Raw genomic sequence first — 18,851 nt, 5'->3', positions numbered from 1 at the left:
AAGGATGAATTGAGATTTTGGTAGCCAACGGTCAAAGTAAGAGACCTCACATTGGCAGAGGCATACAACTGCAAAGCGGTAATTCTAGTTACTAAATGTACCAGTAATCTGATTACACCTTTTTCTCTGTAACCTTAATGGAATATAGTTACCTTTTTTTGTATCCTAAATACGTAGAACTGTTCTGTGTTCCATTATTCCCCAAGCATGTTTAGATGATACAATTTCTGTAAACTCATATTACCTGCATATTCAATTCAATTCAAATCAGTTTTATTTATGTAGCGCCAAATCACAACAAAAGTCATCTCAGGACACTTTACAAACTACTACTACTACTATTATTATTATTATTATTATTATAGAGGAAAACCCAACAAATCCCCCTTGATCAAGCACTTGGTGACACTTTTCTTTTCGCTATACAAAATCCTGGCAGTCTGTCACCTCACTATGCAAATGCATTTTTTACATTAAATATATAAGATTACAGGAACCATTTCCTAGCATTTGATTTATATAATACCACTGCATGTAATCCATCACTTTCCAACCCTGCATAACTTCTATACAAGATTATATTAGTCTCAGTGTTGAATGTGCCAATAAAGGAGAACACTTGGTTTTTGCTTGTGGAAAAAACAAGTCTTTCTACTCAGGGAAATCCTCATAACTGCAGGTTTAAGTATTTTCATAGTTTTACTGTAGTGTAAGAGTTTCATGCTCCAGTGTGGGTTGAAATTACATCTATAATTCTTAGCTTTGGACTCAAACAGACATGGTCAAGCCAGAGTTTCAAAAAGGTGAGAGTTTATGCAAGATTTTCAGCTGAAAACATCAATATGTTGCTGTCTTATTTTTATTGAATACAATGCAGTTTTTAAAAAATCCCACATAAAACAAGTTTCCTCTATAAACAGCTACATAGACTACTATGTTAAACAAAATCTGTTGAAATAAAATTTATCATCTGAATCTGCATGGGTCCGAGCCCAGGCTGTGGACTGTATTTAGGCTTTCTGATCCTAGCCATGGCAGAGCAGCTTGTCACGTTGGAGGCTGTTGAGGTTCTTGTTTTGGAGTTCTGGAGGACTTGTGCACCTCAGGCTGTCCTGAGGTGACAGGGTGGCCTTAGTCTGTCCCATCCACTGTATCAAGGAAATTATGTTACAGTCACACTGCCATGGGTTGTCATGGAGGTGCAGCTTCTTCAGGTCTGAAAGAAAAGATTATCACCAAAAAATTAATCATGCCGGTACATCTCAGGGTATAGACAAAATAATGAATAGAAATAAATAGCAAAAATGGTCCATGTCATAATTAGTTTCATTTAAATACAGTAAACTGAATAATGCAATGCTGGAAATTTGAGATAACTTTTGTTAAATTGTATGTTCATTAGTCAGATTAATAAAGATTTTTGACTTGTGTTTTCAGTATGTATGGAATGTTGGACAGAAACAGCAAATTGGCGGGTCTGGCTTTGGATTTTTCATTTATGAGATCAGTGTCTAAAATTTTGGTCTTGGTTTTTCAATCTTCTATTAAATGGTGGATAGAAAAATAAAATGTGAGTACTTTTCTTTGTATTCAGGCCTTGGGTTGCTTGAGTCCAACTGGTCAGCACAGCAACCCAACTTATCATCTTCACACCTAATTTCAAGGATTTCTGTCACATTAATACTTTATTTTAAGACTCAAATTGATCCATACAGTTCTACAGAGGAATCATAGTCTGGTTTGGCTCAGCAACCAAACAAGACAGGAACAGACTCCAACAGTCAGGGATGCAGAAAGAATCATCAGTGTCAGCCTGTCCTCCATGGAGGACCTGCACACCTCGTGGGTCAAAAAGAGGGCAGAGAAGATTTCTGTAGACCCCTCACACCTTGGTATCAAACTGAACTCCTCCCCTCTGGGCCTGCACTACAGGTCACTGTACGCCTGGACAACCAGACACAAGGACAGTTTCTTCCCCCAGGCCATCATGCTCATGAACACTTAACCCATGGCTCTAACTGGACAGAGCGATGACTCCAGTGCAATAAATTGTAAATACAATCTTTGCATATATCAGTCTGAAAGGTCTTATTCCATAATGTACATATATTTAGAAATGCTGATTCTCTTTTCCTCTCATTCCTTTTGTTTTTGATTACACACATTTTCTGCTTGAATGAACACAGTTTATTCTCATTTTTATTGCTCTATTTTTTTTTATTCTCATTGTTATCTATTCCTGTTGCCTTACAACAAACACATTGAGAGCCTCTGTATCACAGTCAAATCTCTGTATGTTCAAGCATACCTGGCCATTAAAGAAGATTCTGATTGTAAAATTTGCATCCGGTCTCCAGACTGTGATGGCTTTTTACAGAGCCCATTAATGAATACCAGCTTTATTCCTATTAAATGCACTTTAGTTACAAACTCATGAAAAAGATCATGTGCATTCATGTAAATACAAAGACTTGCAGAATGTAGCTTATAGCTTTATATGGTGCATTTCAAAGATGTATCCTTGGGGGTGGACTTTGGGTTTGTAAGATTTGAGTCTTATAGACTGGGTTATTTTCTAAGAGGTTTAACCCCACCTCCACCCATCCAGATATGGTCTATATTGTATTGTGCAGAGCTTTTAAGAAGGTAGAACAGCAGTGCTGCAGACAAAACATGTTATTAACATAGAAGTTAGTCCCTCAGACAAAAGGCTTCAGCATTTGATGGCAGTGATGCAACAGATCGTAGTTGATCCATGATCAGCTGATGAACAAGCAGAACACAGACTTGCAGAAATGTAATGTCTTTTCTGCATCACTGGCAGTGAAGTCCCCATTTTAGCTTTGAACCAGCATGAGTGGAGTCACTGACTGCAACGAGATAAGCCCTCTCCCTAGACAATGTAGACATCCTCATATTTATATTTTAAGATTTTATTGAAACATTGGATATCTTGAATATTGTTTTCACCTAAGACCATGGGCAATGTCTTCTTTAAGTTCTTTAAGCAATTAATGGAATCAAAGTTATACTGTATTTGTCCCCCCACCATGATACAATCCAAACTGTGACTTTTGTGAACTGTTCCACCCCTATTTCATCAGCACAGACATCTTAAATTTACATAAAGTTAGTCATTTGATAGGTTTTAATTTGACTTCCCGTAAAACTGATGAACTCCTGCCTCAAGTGGAGGAGTTCAAGTATCTTGGGGTCTTGTTCATGAGTGAGGGAAGGATGGAACGGGAGATTGACAGGCGGATCGGTGCAGTTTCTGCAGTAATGCGGTTGATGTACTGGTCCGTCGTGGTGAAGAAGGAGCTGAGCTGCAAGGCAAAGCTCTTGATTTACTGGTCGATCTACGTTCCTACTCTCACCTATGGTCATGAGCTTTGGGTCATGACCGAAAGGGCAAGATCCCGGATACAGGCGGCCGAAATGAGCTTTGTCCCCAGGGTGGCTGGGTGCACCCTTAGAGATAGGGTGAGGAGCTCTGTCACTCAGGAGGAGCTCAGAGTAGAACCGCTACTCCTCCACATCGAGAGGAGCCAGCTGAGGTGGCTCGGACATCTGTTTCAGATCCCTAGGGAGGTGTTCTGGGCATGTCCCACCAGGAGGAGGCCCGGAGGAAGACCCAGGACACGCTGGAGGGACTATGTCTCTCGGCTGGCCTGGGATTTCCCCTGGAGGAGCTGGAGGAAGTGTCTGGAGAGAGGGAAGTCTGGGCATCTCTGCTTAGACTGCTGCCCCCATGACCCGGTTCCAGATAAGCGGAAGAAGATGGATGGATGGATGGATGGATGGATGGAAAACTGATAAGAGCCAGTTAGAGTAGAATATTATCATAACATACTCAGACCAAAAGAAAGGTATAAATCTGTGGCTTCCAGTTTTTAAATGATTATTAAATAACACTATCTACCTTGAACACCTTCTACCACCAGGCCCCACCACCCACCGACCCCCTGAAATAATTTCCTTGCTACGCCCCTGGTGCATTTCACGCATTGGCTAAGCTAATTAGCATGGCTATGTTTTGGATGGGAGCTGGTGCAGTGTTTGTATACCTATTTAGTATTTGAGTAAATTAGTATTAATTTCTTATTAGTCCTCTGTGATCGTTTAGACCTAAAACAAGTCAGTAACACAGGTGCTCCGTGGGCATCGGTAAACAATGCAGTCATTGTGACCTCAAAAATTGTGGGTCATTCCTTTGTTTCTATGAAAAGCATCTTGCTGGTGTTGAGTCTTACCAGTTATATGGGCGAATATGTTTCCATCCACTGTCTTCAGGTGATTTCCACTGAGAGCCAGATGAGAAAGCTTAGACATGCTCCTAAATACATCAGGTGGCAGATGCTCCAGTTCATTGTTCCTCATGTAGAGTTCCTAGTTCAGGATTCAGCACATTTACTGTAGTGGCATTTAGAGGTCTTATGTATACTGAGAACATTTTGCACAATGAATATATGAACACCTACATACAAGAGGGAGCCACATTCATGTAGTTATCAAACTGTTTAGTGGGGATGTCACTTAGCTGTCCTCACTCTAACTTCTGGGAAAAATAATAAATTAAAACTGTACTATAAAGTATAAATGTATGTTAAAATGTGGTTTTCCAGGATAAAAAGAACTATATGTGAACCACTTCTTCTAGCAGTTTTTTCAAATTCAGCTTGAAATGAAAGTGATTCGATCTGACTTTATCATCTTCGTTTGTGTGTGAATACAGTCTAAATCATATGTTACCTGCAAGTTGCCCAGGCCATTCAAAGCTGAAGGGCCCAGTGTGGACAGAAGGTTGTTGTCTAGAACCAGCATTTCCAGAGATCGTAGTGGTCTGAATGCTCCAGCAGGAACGGTCTTCAGACTGGATTTGGAAACACAGCCACAATCTCTTAAACAACCTAAATGGTAACAATTTACATTAAGTTTCCCTATGGAGCATTTATACAGAAAGGCTATAATGTAGTTGTATGCAGATCTAGGTGTACTAATGCCTTTGTCAACATCTATAACTTCTCCAATGAGCACTCATAAGTGGAGACTGCTGTATAAACAGATAACAAAAGACAACATAGTAGAATACAGTTGCAATAGCATGTCTTATATAAGGATATGTTACAGGTCAAACTGCAATGTTTGCCCGGTTACATATTTATTCTTCAGGTTCTGTGCTCCAGTAAATTCAATTTGAAATAAAATCATGAATACTACAGACTAAACTAAAGTGTCAAGTCCCAGCTTTAATTTGAGCAGGTTTACATCAGTATAGAAAGAACTGTGTGGAGGACATTTTAAACATAATGTGCCCAAAGTTCAGAGGTCCAAAGGTAATTGGAAGGATACACATAAGTCAAATGAAATCATCCTATTGTGGGAAATCTTTTGCAGCCAGTAATTGTCTTAAGTCTTAGACATCAGCAGACATTTAGTATCCTCCCTGGTGATGCTCTTCCAGACCTTCACTACAGCCTCCTTCAGCTCCTGCTTGTTGTGGGCCCTTTGTTTTTCATCTGGTCTGAAATGTTTGCTCAAATTGTGAACAGGGCGACTGACTCGGCCAGTTGAGACTCCACCTCTTCACAATGAAAAAACTCTTTGGTTCCATTGGCTGGATGTTTTGGGTCAGTTTACTTTTGACACCTTGTAATTTGGGCATTATATATTAAAAGGACAATCTCTGATGAACATGAGGAAAACTGACAAACAGGAAATGTGTAACTCTCCAAATACTGGAATGTCTGGACTTTACATGGTATTGTGCTGAAAGACCAAAGCTAAACCTGCATGTCCCTGTCACAGAGAAAGTGTTCTCATCAATAGCATCCATATAGGAGACAAAGAAATAAAGACACATGATGGTTTCTGGAGTTAAGAATTAAGAGCAGGACAGAGCCATTGACGTTGCCCTCAGTAAACACTGTTGGGAAATACTACAGTATCTCCATAAATTACTGTACAATGAATGTGTTCCCTGGCCTTAGAGGTAATGATGCCTGGCTACTACTGCAGGTTCTAAGCCAGCTGACCAAACATTCACATTTTTGCAGCGTACACACTGTTAATCCATTCCTTGAATTTTTCAAGCAAAGGCTTGAAAAACGTTTCTCTAGTCTAAACTTTTTTAAATAAAGGGAATTACTCTAAATACAAGCCCCATGCAAGCTTCAGCTAGTGAAGAATTTCAAAATGTTGCACATGGTTATGGTTTGTAAGCTATGATTGGATAGTTGCTGTCTGGCCAAGAGGCTTACTGAACACATTTTATGAATATCAGTGACCCCTCTATGATGTCTTTTTGTATCGTGTACTAATACTGTAACATTGTACAGGTCAGTATTTCATGGGCTTAATGTATTCGATTTAACAATTAATAGAGTTTAAGTCATCAGCATTTAAGATCAGCTGACACATTTTCACATGGGGAACATTGGCTCTGTCCAGACAATCAGATTCTCGCTGAAAATACAATACCTGCACTAGAAAGGCAATCTGCATTTGTAATTGCTATATGTAAATGAACTATACATTCACAAAAAAGACCATATGATGTTGTGACCTGTTATTGTCCAAGTTGAGAAACATGAGCTGTCTGAGTCCAGTGAAGGCCTTAGGGGAGATACTTTTGATGCGATTCAGGGAAAGGTCCAGAACTCTGAGAGTGATAAGAGGCTTGAAGACATTAGATGGGAGTGTTGTCAGCGCATTGAGAGGAAGATCCAGATCTGATAGGTTCCTCATCCCAGCAAACATCTCAGCTTTGAGGATGCCAATCTGGTTCTGTCCCAGCATGAGGAAGCGAAGGTTCAGGAGGTCCTACAGACATAAAAAAAGATTATTTTTGTGATTCAATGTTTGCAGTGTGATTACTGTATATGTAATCTATTCCTCTCCAAACTCTTTACCTGGAATCCTCTTGGTGGTAGGTTGGTGATGTGGTTGCCATAAAGATTGAGAAGCATCAGTTGCTTTGCACTAGAAAAAGCCTGCGGGTGAATGGATTTGATGGCATTTCTTTCCAGGTTGATACTCTCAATCTTTGGAACTGACCTCAGAGCATTGGCCTTCAGGTCTGTGATACCGTTCTCACCTTTACACACCGGTGTGAAAGTTGATTACCAATGCAATTACATCCTACAGTGCTTATGTTTACTTACATGTCAGATACATTTTCACATCTTGAAGGTCACAACAGTTCCAGAGATACTGTACATTTCATAAGCTGGAAGGTACTCACCAAGTTTGAGGATCCAGGCATCAGGGGGCAGATTGGAAGGAAAAGTACGAAGCCCCCTCTTATGACAGTTGACTTCTGACTTTTCTGGAACAGATTTTCTGGAGCATTTACAGACTTTAGGACAGGCCTCCACAGTCTGTGCCACCCATAGGATCACCAGCATCAGCCACATTGAGTGCTGCATAGCCCCTATAGAGTGGTGATTGTGGAGTGAGAGAGAATAAACAAGAGAGTCTTGCGATAGCTTTGACACTGAGAAGGCAGTTGTTGGTATTTTGTGTGAAAAATCTGAGACTGATTTTTCTCTCGTGATGTTTTATAGTTAATAGAGTTGATTGGAGCTTCTTATATTTCACAGGAAATTTCACCAAATTTACTCCCTTTTCCTTGGCTTGTGTGTTTGTGTATTTTCATTTCAGTTCAATTCAATTTCATTTGTACAGCACTGAATCAAGGTGGCATGGTGGAATAGTGGTTAGCACTGTCACAGCAAGAAGGTTCTGAGCAGAATGGTTGCAAAGCCCCATGTGCATTGATTCCTTGTAAACAGCCTTCTTCTACACTGGTTTTGTTGGAACATATTTATGTTTCCTTGATTGTTACATCCATTGTCAGTCACAAAACTGAAAATGAAGAAGACTACAATAGGACAATTATCCACAGCAGACCTCAAAATCCACCATGAACTACTTATGGAAAACCAGTAGAAGTCAAAAATCTCCACAGCCAAATCATTCCAGTTCGACTGAATGCTAAAAAAAAAAAAAAAAAACAAGTTGAAGAGCAGACTTTTGGCATCCACCTTCACCTCTCACACAAGGAAGGACAAGGAGAAAATAAACAATCTGGCAACCACAACATGAACAATGTGAACAATGCTCACATGTCATGTCAAACCAGCAAGTTAACAGATTTTACCTCCCTGCCTCTGCATGTAGCATGACAAGCCGTCCCCACCATAAAATGGTCATATATAACTACACAGAGCACATGAAGGTTTTCCATCTCAGTGCTAGAGGAAATGTTGTGATTCTTCAGTTACTTTAAGAAATTAAATTTTTTTAAGAAAAGGGTAACATATTCCTAAGAAGTAATGCTTACAAATTCATAGGTCAACCTTCAACCTCAGCAAATATACATTTATAGAAAGTTAGCTTTAATAACATTCAGTAGTGATGTGCAAAATCTGAAATGTATCTGCAGCTATTCCCACTTTAAAACCCACAATGTGTAGACACAGTCCTTTGAAACATCAACAGTAAAGCAGAGCAGTAGACCATGTGTCAACATACTGCCATGACACTGAAACAAAGCAGTAAAAACATTAATACCTTCTTATCATCTGAAGTGTTTTTGATTTCTCTCACTCGACATGAAAGCTGATTCAAATGAGAAAAATCCAAACTTAAGACAGATGGAGTTCATATAAAAGCAGCCAAACTGTCTTTCCTCTTGCTTACCTGAACAGTCTGTCATCACACCTCCAGAGCAACACTTGATTCTCTAGATGGCTGCCCACTTTATTTTCACCTCTCAAACAGACCTAGTTGAGTTTTCCCTTTAGAAGCATCCGTTGCACTGATCTGTAAGTACCAGCTGCCAGTCAGAGAGAATAAGCCCTGCTGTCTGTGGCCTTGCTGCCGCTGAGCTTTAAAACTGAGTTTGTAGATTATACTTTTAATTCCTCTTTAATGCCAGAAGAAGCACTGCAAAATCCTCAGTTCCAACTCGGTTGTGAAACAGATAGATGAAACTATGCAGCATATGAAGGGCACTCTCAGACCTGACATAAAAGCAGCTATACAACACTTGCCAGTGTGGCAGTGTAAGAACACAGTGTCATCCTCAGCAGACAGTGAAAGCAGCATGTGAAACTCCTGGAGCCGCAAGTTCTGCAATGTCACAGGGCCCAGAGGAATGTGGCATCCACAGATTATTGCATGGAGCCACATTACACTGTCAATGTGTGTGTGTGTGTGTGTGTTAATGTGTGTGTTTATGTGTCTACTGTTTTTTTTTTTTTGCTACTCAGATTAAGCATTTACAATAGACCCTATTCACATCAGATATTTTGTCACAGCAGAAAAGGCACAGGTGTAGCTAACAACATCAACAATGGCTGAGTTCCATTAAATGTCTCACTAAACCGTACCATTCAGCAGGCATGCACAATATCATGATCCCGAAAATGGCTCACATAAATGGAATGCAGTCATTGTGAGTGTTATCAATTACTTTTCCTATTATGACGTCAAAATGTCTGTTGCGAAAAAGGTCTATAGCCATAACTACAGTAACAGTAGTGGCCCATTATGTAATCCGTTCATTATTATCTCTACGTGTAGAGGGTTGGGGGGAGGCTGGAGTCAGTCACAGCCAACAAGATGTGCAAGATGCAGAAAAGTTAGCTTTAATAACATTCAGTAGTGATGTGCAAAATCTGAAATGTATCTGCAGCTATTCCCACTTTAAAACCCACAATGTGTAGACACAGTCCTTTGAAACATCAACAGTAAAGCAGAGCAGTAGACCATGTGTCAACATACTGCCATGACACTGAAACAAAGCAGTAAAAACATTAATACCTTCTTATCATCTGAAGTGTTTTTGATTTCTCTCACTCGACATGAAAGCTGATTCAAATGAGAAAAATCCAAACTTAAGACAGATGGAGTTCATATAAAAGCAGCCAAACTGTCTTTCCTCTTGCTTACCTGAACAGTCTGTCATCACACCTCCAGAGCAACACTTGATTCTCTAGATGGCTGCCCACTTTATTTTCACCTCTCAAACAGACCTAGTTGAGTTTTCCCTTTAGAAGCATCCGTTGCACTGATCTGTAAGTACCAGCTGCCAGTCAGAGAGAATAAGCCCTGCTGTCTGTGGCCTTGCTGCCGCTGAGCTTTAAAACTGAGTTTGTAGATTATACTTTTAATTCCTCTTTAATGCCAGAAGAAGCACTGCAAAATCCTCAGTTCCAACTCGGTTGTGAAACAGATAGATGAAACTATGCAGCATATGAAGGGCACTCTCAGACCTGACATAAAAGCAGCTATACAACACTTGCCAGTGTGGCAGTGTAAGAACACAGTGTCATCCTCAGCAGACAGTGAAAGCAGCATGTGAAACTCCTGGAGCCGCAAGTTCTGCAATGTCACAGGGCCCAGAGGAATGTGGCATCCACAGATTATTGCATGGAGCCACATTACACTGTCAATGTGTGTGTGTGTGTGTGTGTGTTAATGTGTGTGTTTATGTGTCTACTGTTTTTTTTTTTTTGCTACTCAGATTAAGCATTTACAATAGACCCTATTCACATCAGATATTTTGTCACAGCAGAAAAGGCACAGGTGTAGCTAACAACATCAACAATGGCTGAGTTCCATTAAATGTCTCACTAAACCGTACCATTCAGCAGGCATGCACAATATCATGATCCCGAAAATGGCTCACATAAATGGAATGCAGTCATTGTGAGTGTTATCAATTACTTTTCCTATTATGACGTCAAAATGTCTGTTGCGAAAAAGGTCTATAGCCATAACTACAGTAACAGTAGTGGCCCATTATGTAATCCGTTCATTATTATCTCTACGTGTAGAGGGTTGGGGGGAGGCTGGAGTCAGTCACAGCCAACAAGATGTGCAAGATGCAGAATACACCCTGGACAGGCTGCCAGTCTATCACAAAGACAGACAACCCCTCACACTCACATTCACACCTACTGGTAATTTAGAGTTACCAGTTAATCTAACCTGCATGTATGTGGACTGCGGGAGGAAGCCGGAGTACCTGGTGTACCCACACATGCAGAGGGAGACCATACAAACTCCACAAGAAAGATCCTAGGCAAACAAACCCTTCTTGCAGTGAGGAGACAGGGAAAACCACTACACATTTGTCAAGATGTAATCTTACTGACAAATCCCATGGCCAGACTAAGTTATTTCTCTCTCTGCTGTGCTGCCAGTGGTGATGAGCGGCTAGCTGCCACCTTTTCTGCAGAACAAAGGACAAAGAAGAAAGTAGCACCTTACCACTGGCCCCAGTTTGCATTGTAAAATAATGCAGTCATGTTCATCTGCGAATTAGCTGCTGTACCCTATAAATTACTTTTCACTCCATGCCATACAGATTCAAAAGAAAAGGTCCTTGAGTGTTTGATGCTCAATACAATTTGCAAAAAAATGTCATGAATCTCATAGAGATCCCGTTTTAGGCTTTTATTTTGACATTATTTCCTGTGTTTTGTCATCCTCACCTGCCTGAGTTTTACTCTGTCTTTGACTGACCTTTGTTGCTTACACCTGTTGCTCATTGTTCCAGCCTTGTCAGCCTTTATTTAATTTATTTTTTTTATTTTGCTGCCATCTGTTTCCTCCTCACATGTGCCTCTTACCCTGGTGCCTCATTTGCTGCCAGTGGACTTGGGTTATGTGGACTGCTGTCTTTGTCCTTCCTGCATTTTATTTGTTATGCTGGTTGTTCTCATTGTTTGTTAGTGCTGTTTCCTTGTGTGTAGCTCTCACTATGCTGTACAAAACAAACAAATTGTTGCATTTCTTTAGCTCTCATTGTTTTACATTAATCAGGTCTGAGCATTTTGGATTTTCCTGTGCTAAGATTTGCAGTGACTCACTTTCATTTCATTAGCCACTGTACTACTTCTACAGTATATGTTCCGCTGTTTAGCCCTTTAGTTCCTAGCAGTGTCACTACCACAAGGGGCCCAAAACCTAACCAGCATGGTGCCATTTGTGCCAGTTGGGCATGGAGTCCCTTCACCTTTAACTACACTATTTAACATGCAGCGTGCCAGCACAGCCAAAGTGAACACAGCTTCTATCTGAGCATCAGTGAATGTGTGATCAACCTTACTGTTGAAGAAAGCTGTGAATGCGCATTCATCTGAATTACTTACACCTGTCCTTACAAAAAAGAAGGGGCAAGTCTCTTTAAGTACAATAATACATAAATCATTGGCTACAACACTGAACCTGTGATATGACTAGTCCACTGGTAGTGTTCACATTAGTTAAAGTCAATTCTACTTAGAGTACTGTTAAATACTTCCAATATTGCTACTTGGCAAATCAGCTACAATATTTAATCAAATGGATTCAGAAGGACAGCTGCAACAATGCAAGGATAGAATTAGAGCAAAATTACTGTATAAATAGCTCAAATAACTCAGTTTCAGACCTTCCCTTCTTACCAAACTCTATTAAGAAAATGAATTACTGTAAGAACATCACAATCCTCTCAACTCTGACCGCCTGGTGGAAAGCAAATAAAATCATTAAATCATCACTTGCACCATGTAGATACACTCCAATTTGGCACAACCCTGATTTTCAACTACATAATAATCTATTTCCCAGCATGGCAACACAAAGGAATCACTCACTTATATCACCTATTTGAAAATAACCAGTTCATATCATTTAACACACTCATCCAGAACTACAGAGTTCAGAGAGAACAGTTCCTCCAGCAAAATCAACTCAAATCCATAATTAAGCCTAAGATTAGTGTAACCAATAACCCACTACAACACTCCAAATTAATTGAAGAGATTGTGAAAATTACAGATTCCAAGAAAATAATACCCAAGATATATAAACTCATTTCAAACACAGATTCAACAATAACAATATAAAAACTCAAATGGGAAAACAATGGCTCCAACTTCTGGACAGAAATTTGCACTAACCTCTTTTCTATGACCAACAACGTAAACTTACAACTTATACAATACGAGACCATTTATAAGACCCATATTACACAAAGTAAAAAGTTTGGGGGAGTACATAATAAAACTTAAATGTAAACTAGTTGTGTATTCAAAGTTTCCTAAGTTTATCAACTAAACAGTGGGCCAATTTAGTCCCAAGAAGTATTGAAACAGTATAAGTACTATTTCTAGTATATAGTACTAGTACTAGTATATTGATGTTAGTATACGTACACCATAAAGTGTACTTGGGAAGTATACTTTTACTTAATAAAAAGAATTTCAAGTATACTTTTTTGGTAAAGGTGGCTTCACCTAGCCACACCTCCTCAATCTGGCTTAGCCTTCGTGAAACGAAGCCAGGATACACCTTGTAGACCAGGTCAAGCCTTGCTTTGTCTTGTTATCTTGGATTTCTTAGTTCTGCTTTTGTGAAATACCCCTTAGGACTTAAACATTTCTGCTGCCCTGACAACAGCTTCAGATGAATTTTAACTTTCCAATCTGGTTGACTGGTTTTATGGATTCAGTTGTTTAAAGAAAGCTTAAAACATTAGAACAAAGCGGTAGTTTAAACTAACCTTAGGTAGCTGGACAAATATGTTTTAATATCTCCACACAGTTTGCACATCTTTCTCTGTGGTAGTTGGGGACACAATTATTCCACAGCCATGTGGCAGCAGCTGCATGTGAAAGTGGGTCAGGCTAGTAATTCCTTATGAGAGGAGAGAGCAGAACTGCCAAATATGACACTCTCTGTTAAAAAGCAATAAAAAGGCTGAGGATGAGGAGAGGGCAGGGGATGAGGCAAAAACAGAGAGACTCAGTGACACAGAGAAGAAAAAAGACAGAAAAGGGAGAAGAAAGTGGCTAAAAACAATGGAGCTGAAGGGTGAAGATTAAAAGGCAAGAGAACAGACGAGGGGGTGGAAGAAGAAAGGGAGGATCACAGTGAAAAGTGACACATGGATGAATAAGGTGTAAGAGAACAGAAAGGAAGAAAGAGTACAAATGACTACTAGGTTAAGAAAGCAAGAATAAAGAGTGCTGGTGGAGAGCAAAGGCCAAAACTGAGCTGTGCAGCATGACTGTGCAGCAAACAGACAGCTGTGCTGACTGGACCAATTCTTTTGACAGAGGAAGATGTAAGATCCCTTTTCAAGCCTGGCCAGTACACCTACACACATACACTGCAGTCAAGCCATCTGGAAGTGTTATTAGCCAGCCTTTACAGAGGTAGAGAGGGAGACAGGGCAGATAGGAAGAGAGAGTGAGTAGAGGGAGTGACAGCACTGTGTGTGTGTTCTAGTTGTTTGGATGAATTTTATTTTGAATCATAGTGATGGAATTTCTGAATTGTGAGGACACTTTACCCAGGCTTCACAATTTCAAAGGGCTGTTTGAGGATTGAGACTTGGTTTTAGGGATGAGATCTGAATTAGGTTAGGGTACAGGGCTAAGCAGTGTATTAGGCCAACAAATGTCTTCACAAAGAAAGAAGTACAAACGTGTGTACCACAGCAGCAAAAAGGCAGCTGCAGAGCCAAATACAGATCCAAATGCTGAGACAACTGAATTATAGTTTTTGTGATTATTAACCTAAACAACATCAATCATGATATTACATTTTATTTCTGGAAAATCTAAAACACCAGAAACCCTGCTCTCTTTGTTGAGGGCCTGTGATTAATTAGAATTAGCAATGAGAGGTGAAGACTCTGACCTGTGACCAGGAAGGTAGGACAATGCAAAAGAGAGAGACTGGGAAGGACAATACATACAAAACAGGGGCCCTGACTGGCATTTAACAGATCCTACTAGTAAGTATCATCAGGATGTATCAAAAGGCTGGTAGGCTTCAAGTTTTTTCTCCATAGGCTTTTTCATAGCAGAGAAAACCTGTCATAGGAGAAAAGGCCCAGGTGTTACTACTAACACAGTGGCTCCGTTCTACCAAATTGTGACATTAAGCCAGCATGAACAACACATTTATTTACAATTGTGCTTTTCCTACTGTTACTTTTTTAAAATTTATTAATCCCCATGGGGGAAATTTCTTACTTCTGACAGTGCTGTCTGGCCACTAGGGGTTCAATGTCTTGTTCAAGGATAAATGGACTTGTGGACTGGGGAGACAGGAAATCAAATCACCAGCCTTCAGAGTGGGAGATGACCACTCTACCCCCTGAGCCACAGCCACCCCCCACGTGTTGGGGGCCTATAGTTTTACAACTAAACTAGTCTATGTTGAGATACAGAGGTGTTTGGATATAAATGGTTATGGCATCCCAAATTGTTAAATACTGAATAAATGAACATAAAATAAATAATCACATGAAGAAAGAACCCGTACTTGCCTGATTCTGAATAACTTTGCCATTGTTGTTGCACTAACAGAAGTGAAATTGTTAAAACTGGTAGCCTATTAGTTGCTAGGCTTGCTAATTTAGGAGGCTGGCAAGTGACTGGCTGAAAGGTGAGAAGGCAAAACATTTAGAAAGAAAAGCGATATTGTAAAAAAAAAAGCAATTATTAGTTAGGAAAAGGGGTATTTTGAAATGTGAGTTATTAAAATCAGTCAGTGAATAACAATTCTTAGAATTATGTTTTAATAATGTTATCAATAATTTCATAAATTGTTTATTAATGTATATAATACCCATTTTATTCATTCAGTTAGTTATTTCATGATGTATTTACTGAATACTCTGAGGTTCCATTAATGGTTAACTTCAAATTGCCAATGTGTTCACAATAACAATGTTAAAGCTAATGTTTAGCAGATATCATGTTTAAAGTGCCCATGGCTGCTCATTTTGCTCATTTCCATTTAATGTTTAACCTTAGGTACCTCTAGATTAGCTTTGCACCCCTCATAACTCCAAATAGTCTGTAATTATTTGAGAATGATGAAATCAAAGAGCCTCTTCCTAAAAATGACAGGATAGCTTGCGAATATGCACAACTCCTGTTGCCACTGTTATATGAAAGTGGACAGCACAATGAACCACGATGGCATTAATTAATGTGAATTTCTCCTTCATAGATAAGTAAACAAGGGTATATGTACCAATGAGAAGCCATGTGTAACACTCTAAACAAAGCAGGTAATTGAGAAACCCCATATTGTAATTGGCACAATGTAGACATAATAACTTCTCCAGCCTTAGATCATGCAGTAACCTCAGGCCCTGTATTCTTCTCCACATCCACTTTTACAATGTCAGGCAAGCTCACATGAATGCGCAACGGCCTGCAGATAATGGCCATTCAAGGAAATCCTTAAATTATCATGTAATACACTGTAATTTGTATTGTAAGAAAATAAAAGTCTTGCAAGCAAGAGTTTGAGACTTGTATAAACTGAGCTGCTTCTGCATAGAAGTACTAGAACATAGGTTTACCTCATTTTTTGAGCTTTAGGTTACATTTAAGATGATAATTCACCATTGTAACTTTGCAGATACATCAGAAAACAAGGGATAGCGCCATGGGCTCTTTAACATGTTCACCATCTTAGTGTGTTAGCATGATAATATTAGCATGTGAAAATCTTGTGGGGAACAAGACTACAAAATGTCATATCAACCCATCCAATAGTATTTGACAAGTTTCAGTCACAACCTAAACTGTCAGCTAGAAGGTGCTTTTAGTATTACCAAAGTCATTAGGTTTTATCTTCTGCTGACCATTAATGTCTGTACTAACATTCATAGTAATATTCTGAGATATTTCTGTCTGGAAGAAAGTGGTAGAACAGCTCCAAAACAAAGAGAGCACACGGCACCTTCCTACTGTCGGAAATACCAGAGCAGTAAATATGTATTAATCTGCCTGTCCCCACCAACCATTTACTCAATTAGGAGTAAACTGTGTACTTGTAATTATATGAAAACCAAGACATATAGTGATGTATACATATACAAATCTAAAGAATATATCCACCTCTGGGAAGGGGGATTTACCTAATATCCACAAATACATATTATTGCACAGTATTTTATGTACAATCATCTGTGGCATTTCCTATGAGCAGAGGCTTTTGTTCACATACTTTATGCTTTAGGGAAACACAGAGTAAGTAGCCAATTAAATCTGCACCAAACCTGGGGAGAAGCACTACCTGCTAGACAAGCTCAGGGAACAAATGATTTGACTGCTGTTTCACAAGCTCCACAGCTTACACAAATACAAATATGAAGCTGAGAAGCATTTCCTCACACTAAATATGATGTTATACCAATGTTACCGTGGCACCATGGGAGCAGTGTGCTCACCACTGGAGGAAGTATTTAGAAAATCACAAACACACAGCAATAGTCCCAACCCTAGCATCTGTTCCCAGGATATTTTTTTGCATTCCAGATACAGCTCCCAATCTAGTTTATGGCCAAGCTTTTCAGATCACTGGTTCAGGCCTCACACTTAACTCTGTCCTTAACATCACACAAACTCACATGGACTCAATATGGACATATTGATAATTCTATAAGAATGAATGCTATAAGCAAATTTATGTTCACATTTTCCAATGAATGATTGTGTGTATCACAATTCTTCTATCAGGTCCCAGTTTGGAGATGTGTCTGATCTACATAAACCAGTGACCCTGAACAGCACCAGGGCAGTTCTATCATGCAGCAACACTGCCACCATCTGAAAAGCAATTTGTCATTTATTCACAGAACGGTTGCAAAGTTATGTTGAGCTTTATAGGAGTGTATGTTTTTAACTGACATGAAGTTATAAATAATATTTTCTTGTCCACAACTGATTACAGTGACCTTTCTATCTCAGTTAAATACTGGTGATTAAAATGCATATGGTAAGACAGTAATGATTGCAATTCCATAAAAAACTATGTCTTAACTTGAAATGTTACAAGCTTTACAACGTAAAGTGCTCGACTTTGGTGCCCCATTTAGATTAGACTCATGTCAGCCTACATTTAGATATATTTATTATCATTTAGTTAGACATATTTTAACTTCACTTGTCTAGGCGTGTCGGTGTAGAACCTTTTGAATGTAACCAAACATTCCTCATTTTGTGTCTTTGGTAATCTCAGTAGATTGAAGATTTTGTTCTGTCATACTTGAATAGATAGATTGTTGTATTCACTGTTGTTCTTTTCATGTTTGTATTTAGTAACCATTGTTCTTGCCTATACATTTTTAGATATGAATTTCTTATTCCATATACTCCTCATGCCTAATTATGATGAGAGAGAAAATTAGTCTCGTATGATAATTATGGTTATAATAAGGTTAGGCCAAAGGTTTCCTGATCCTGCTGGGTGTGTCTGACACCAGGGCCCGGTTTTTCAAAAGTAATCCACTAGGATTTTGGATAACGGATTGGATCAAATCTTGAAAATGGGTTTTTCAAAAGAAGAAACGGATTACATAATCGGATTAGATCATGTAATCCAATCTTGGTTTTGATCCGGATCAAACCTTCATTTAGGGTTTTTCAGAACTTTTTTGTAGGATTTGGATCACTTTGATCCAGAAAATCTGGATTAAACTGATCCCATCAGAAGGGTGGATTCAGCGTGGATTCCATGCCCAAAATGTTATGAAAACTTTAAAAATGTATCAAATAATACTATATTTGGATCATGCAGTATCATACAAGATATCCTATTTATTCATAAGGTTTTAATTTTATTTGTTCATCCGTAAGGCTACAGTGATTAGGTAGGCTTTAACGTATTCAGCCTTTCAGTATAGGCCTACAGCAAAGTAGACAGAGTTCGGCCTCATACAATAATCCCCCAAACAGCTGTCAAAATTGACAGAAAACAATAAATTGTATTCTGTCACTAATTGATATATATAGTCATCACAATCGAACTAATTTTGTTCTTAGAAT

At 39.1% G+C, this 18,851-nt stretch overlaps 1 protein-coding gene across 3 annotated transcripts in view; it reads right to left on the bottom strand.

The window, feature by feature from the left end:
* Window positions 1-586: 586 nt before the first annotated feature.
* Window positions 587-18,851, bottom strand: part of LOC109952803 (leucine-rich repeat-containing protein 15) — a 23,493-nt gene continuing 5,228 nt past the window's right edge. For 2 of the 3 annotated variants that reach the window (XM_020588057.1, XM_020588059.1), the window contains exons 2-7: window positions 7,244-7,432; window positions 6,912-7,096; window positions 6,566-6,822; window positions 4,753-4,873; window positions 4,254-4,389; window positions 588-1,216 (exon numbers count right to left, since the gene is read on the bottom strand). In XM_020588057.1, coding sequence (XP_020443713.1) covers window positions 1,026-1,216; window positions 4,254-4,389; window positions 4,753-4,873; window positions 6,566-6,822; window positions 6,912-7,096; window positions 7,244-7,432 — 1,079 coding nt within the window. In that variant the 3' untranslated portion in view covers window positions 588-1,025. Of the gene's footprint in view, window positions 1,217-4,253; window positions 4,390-4,752; window positions 4,874-6,565; window positions 6,823-6,911; window positions 7,097-7,243; window positions 7,433-18,851 lie in introns of all 3 variants that reach the window. The other variant, XM_020588058.1, reaches the window with a different exon arrangement.

This window comes from Monopterus albus, unplaced genomic scaffold (genome assembly GCF_001952655.1).
Source record: "Monopterus albus unplaced genomic scaffold, M_albus_1.0 scaffold499.1, whole genome shotgun sequence".
NCBI classification, from domain to species: domain Eukaryota; kingdom Metazoa; phylum Chordata; class Actinopteri; order Synbranchiformes; family Synbranchidae; genus Monopterus; species Monopterus albus.
The sequence above is the reverse complement of the archived record's forward strand: the minus strand, read 5'-3'. Positions and strand labels throughout refer to the sequence as shown.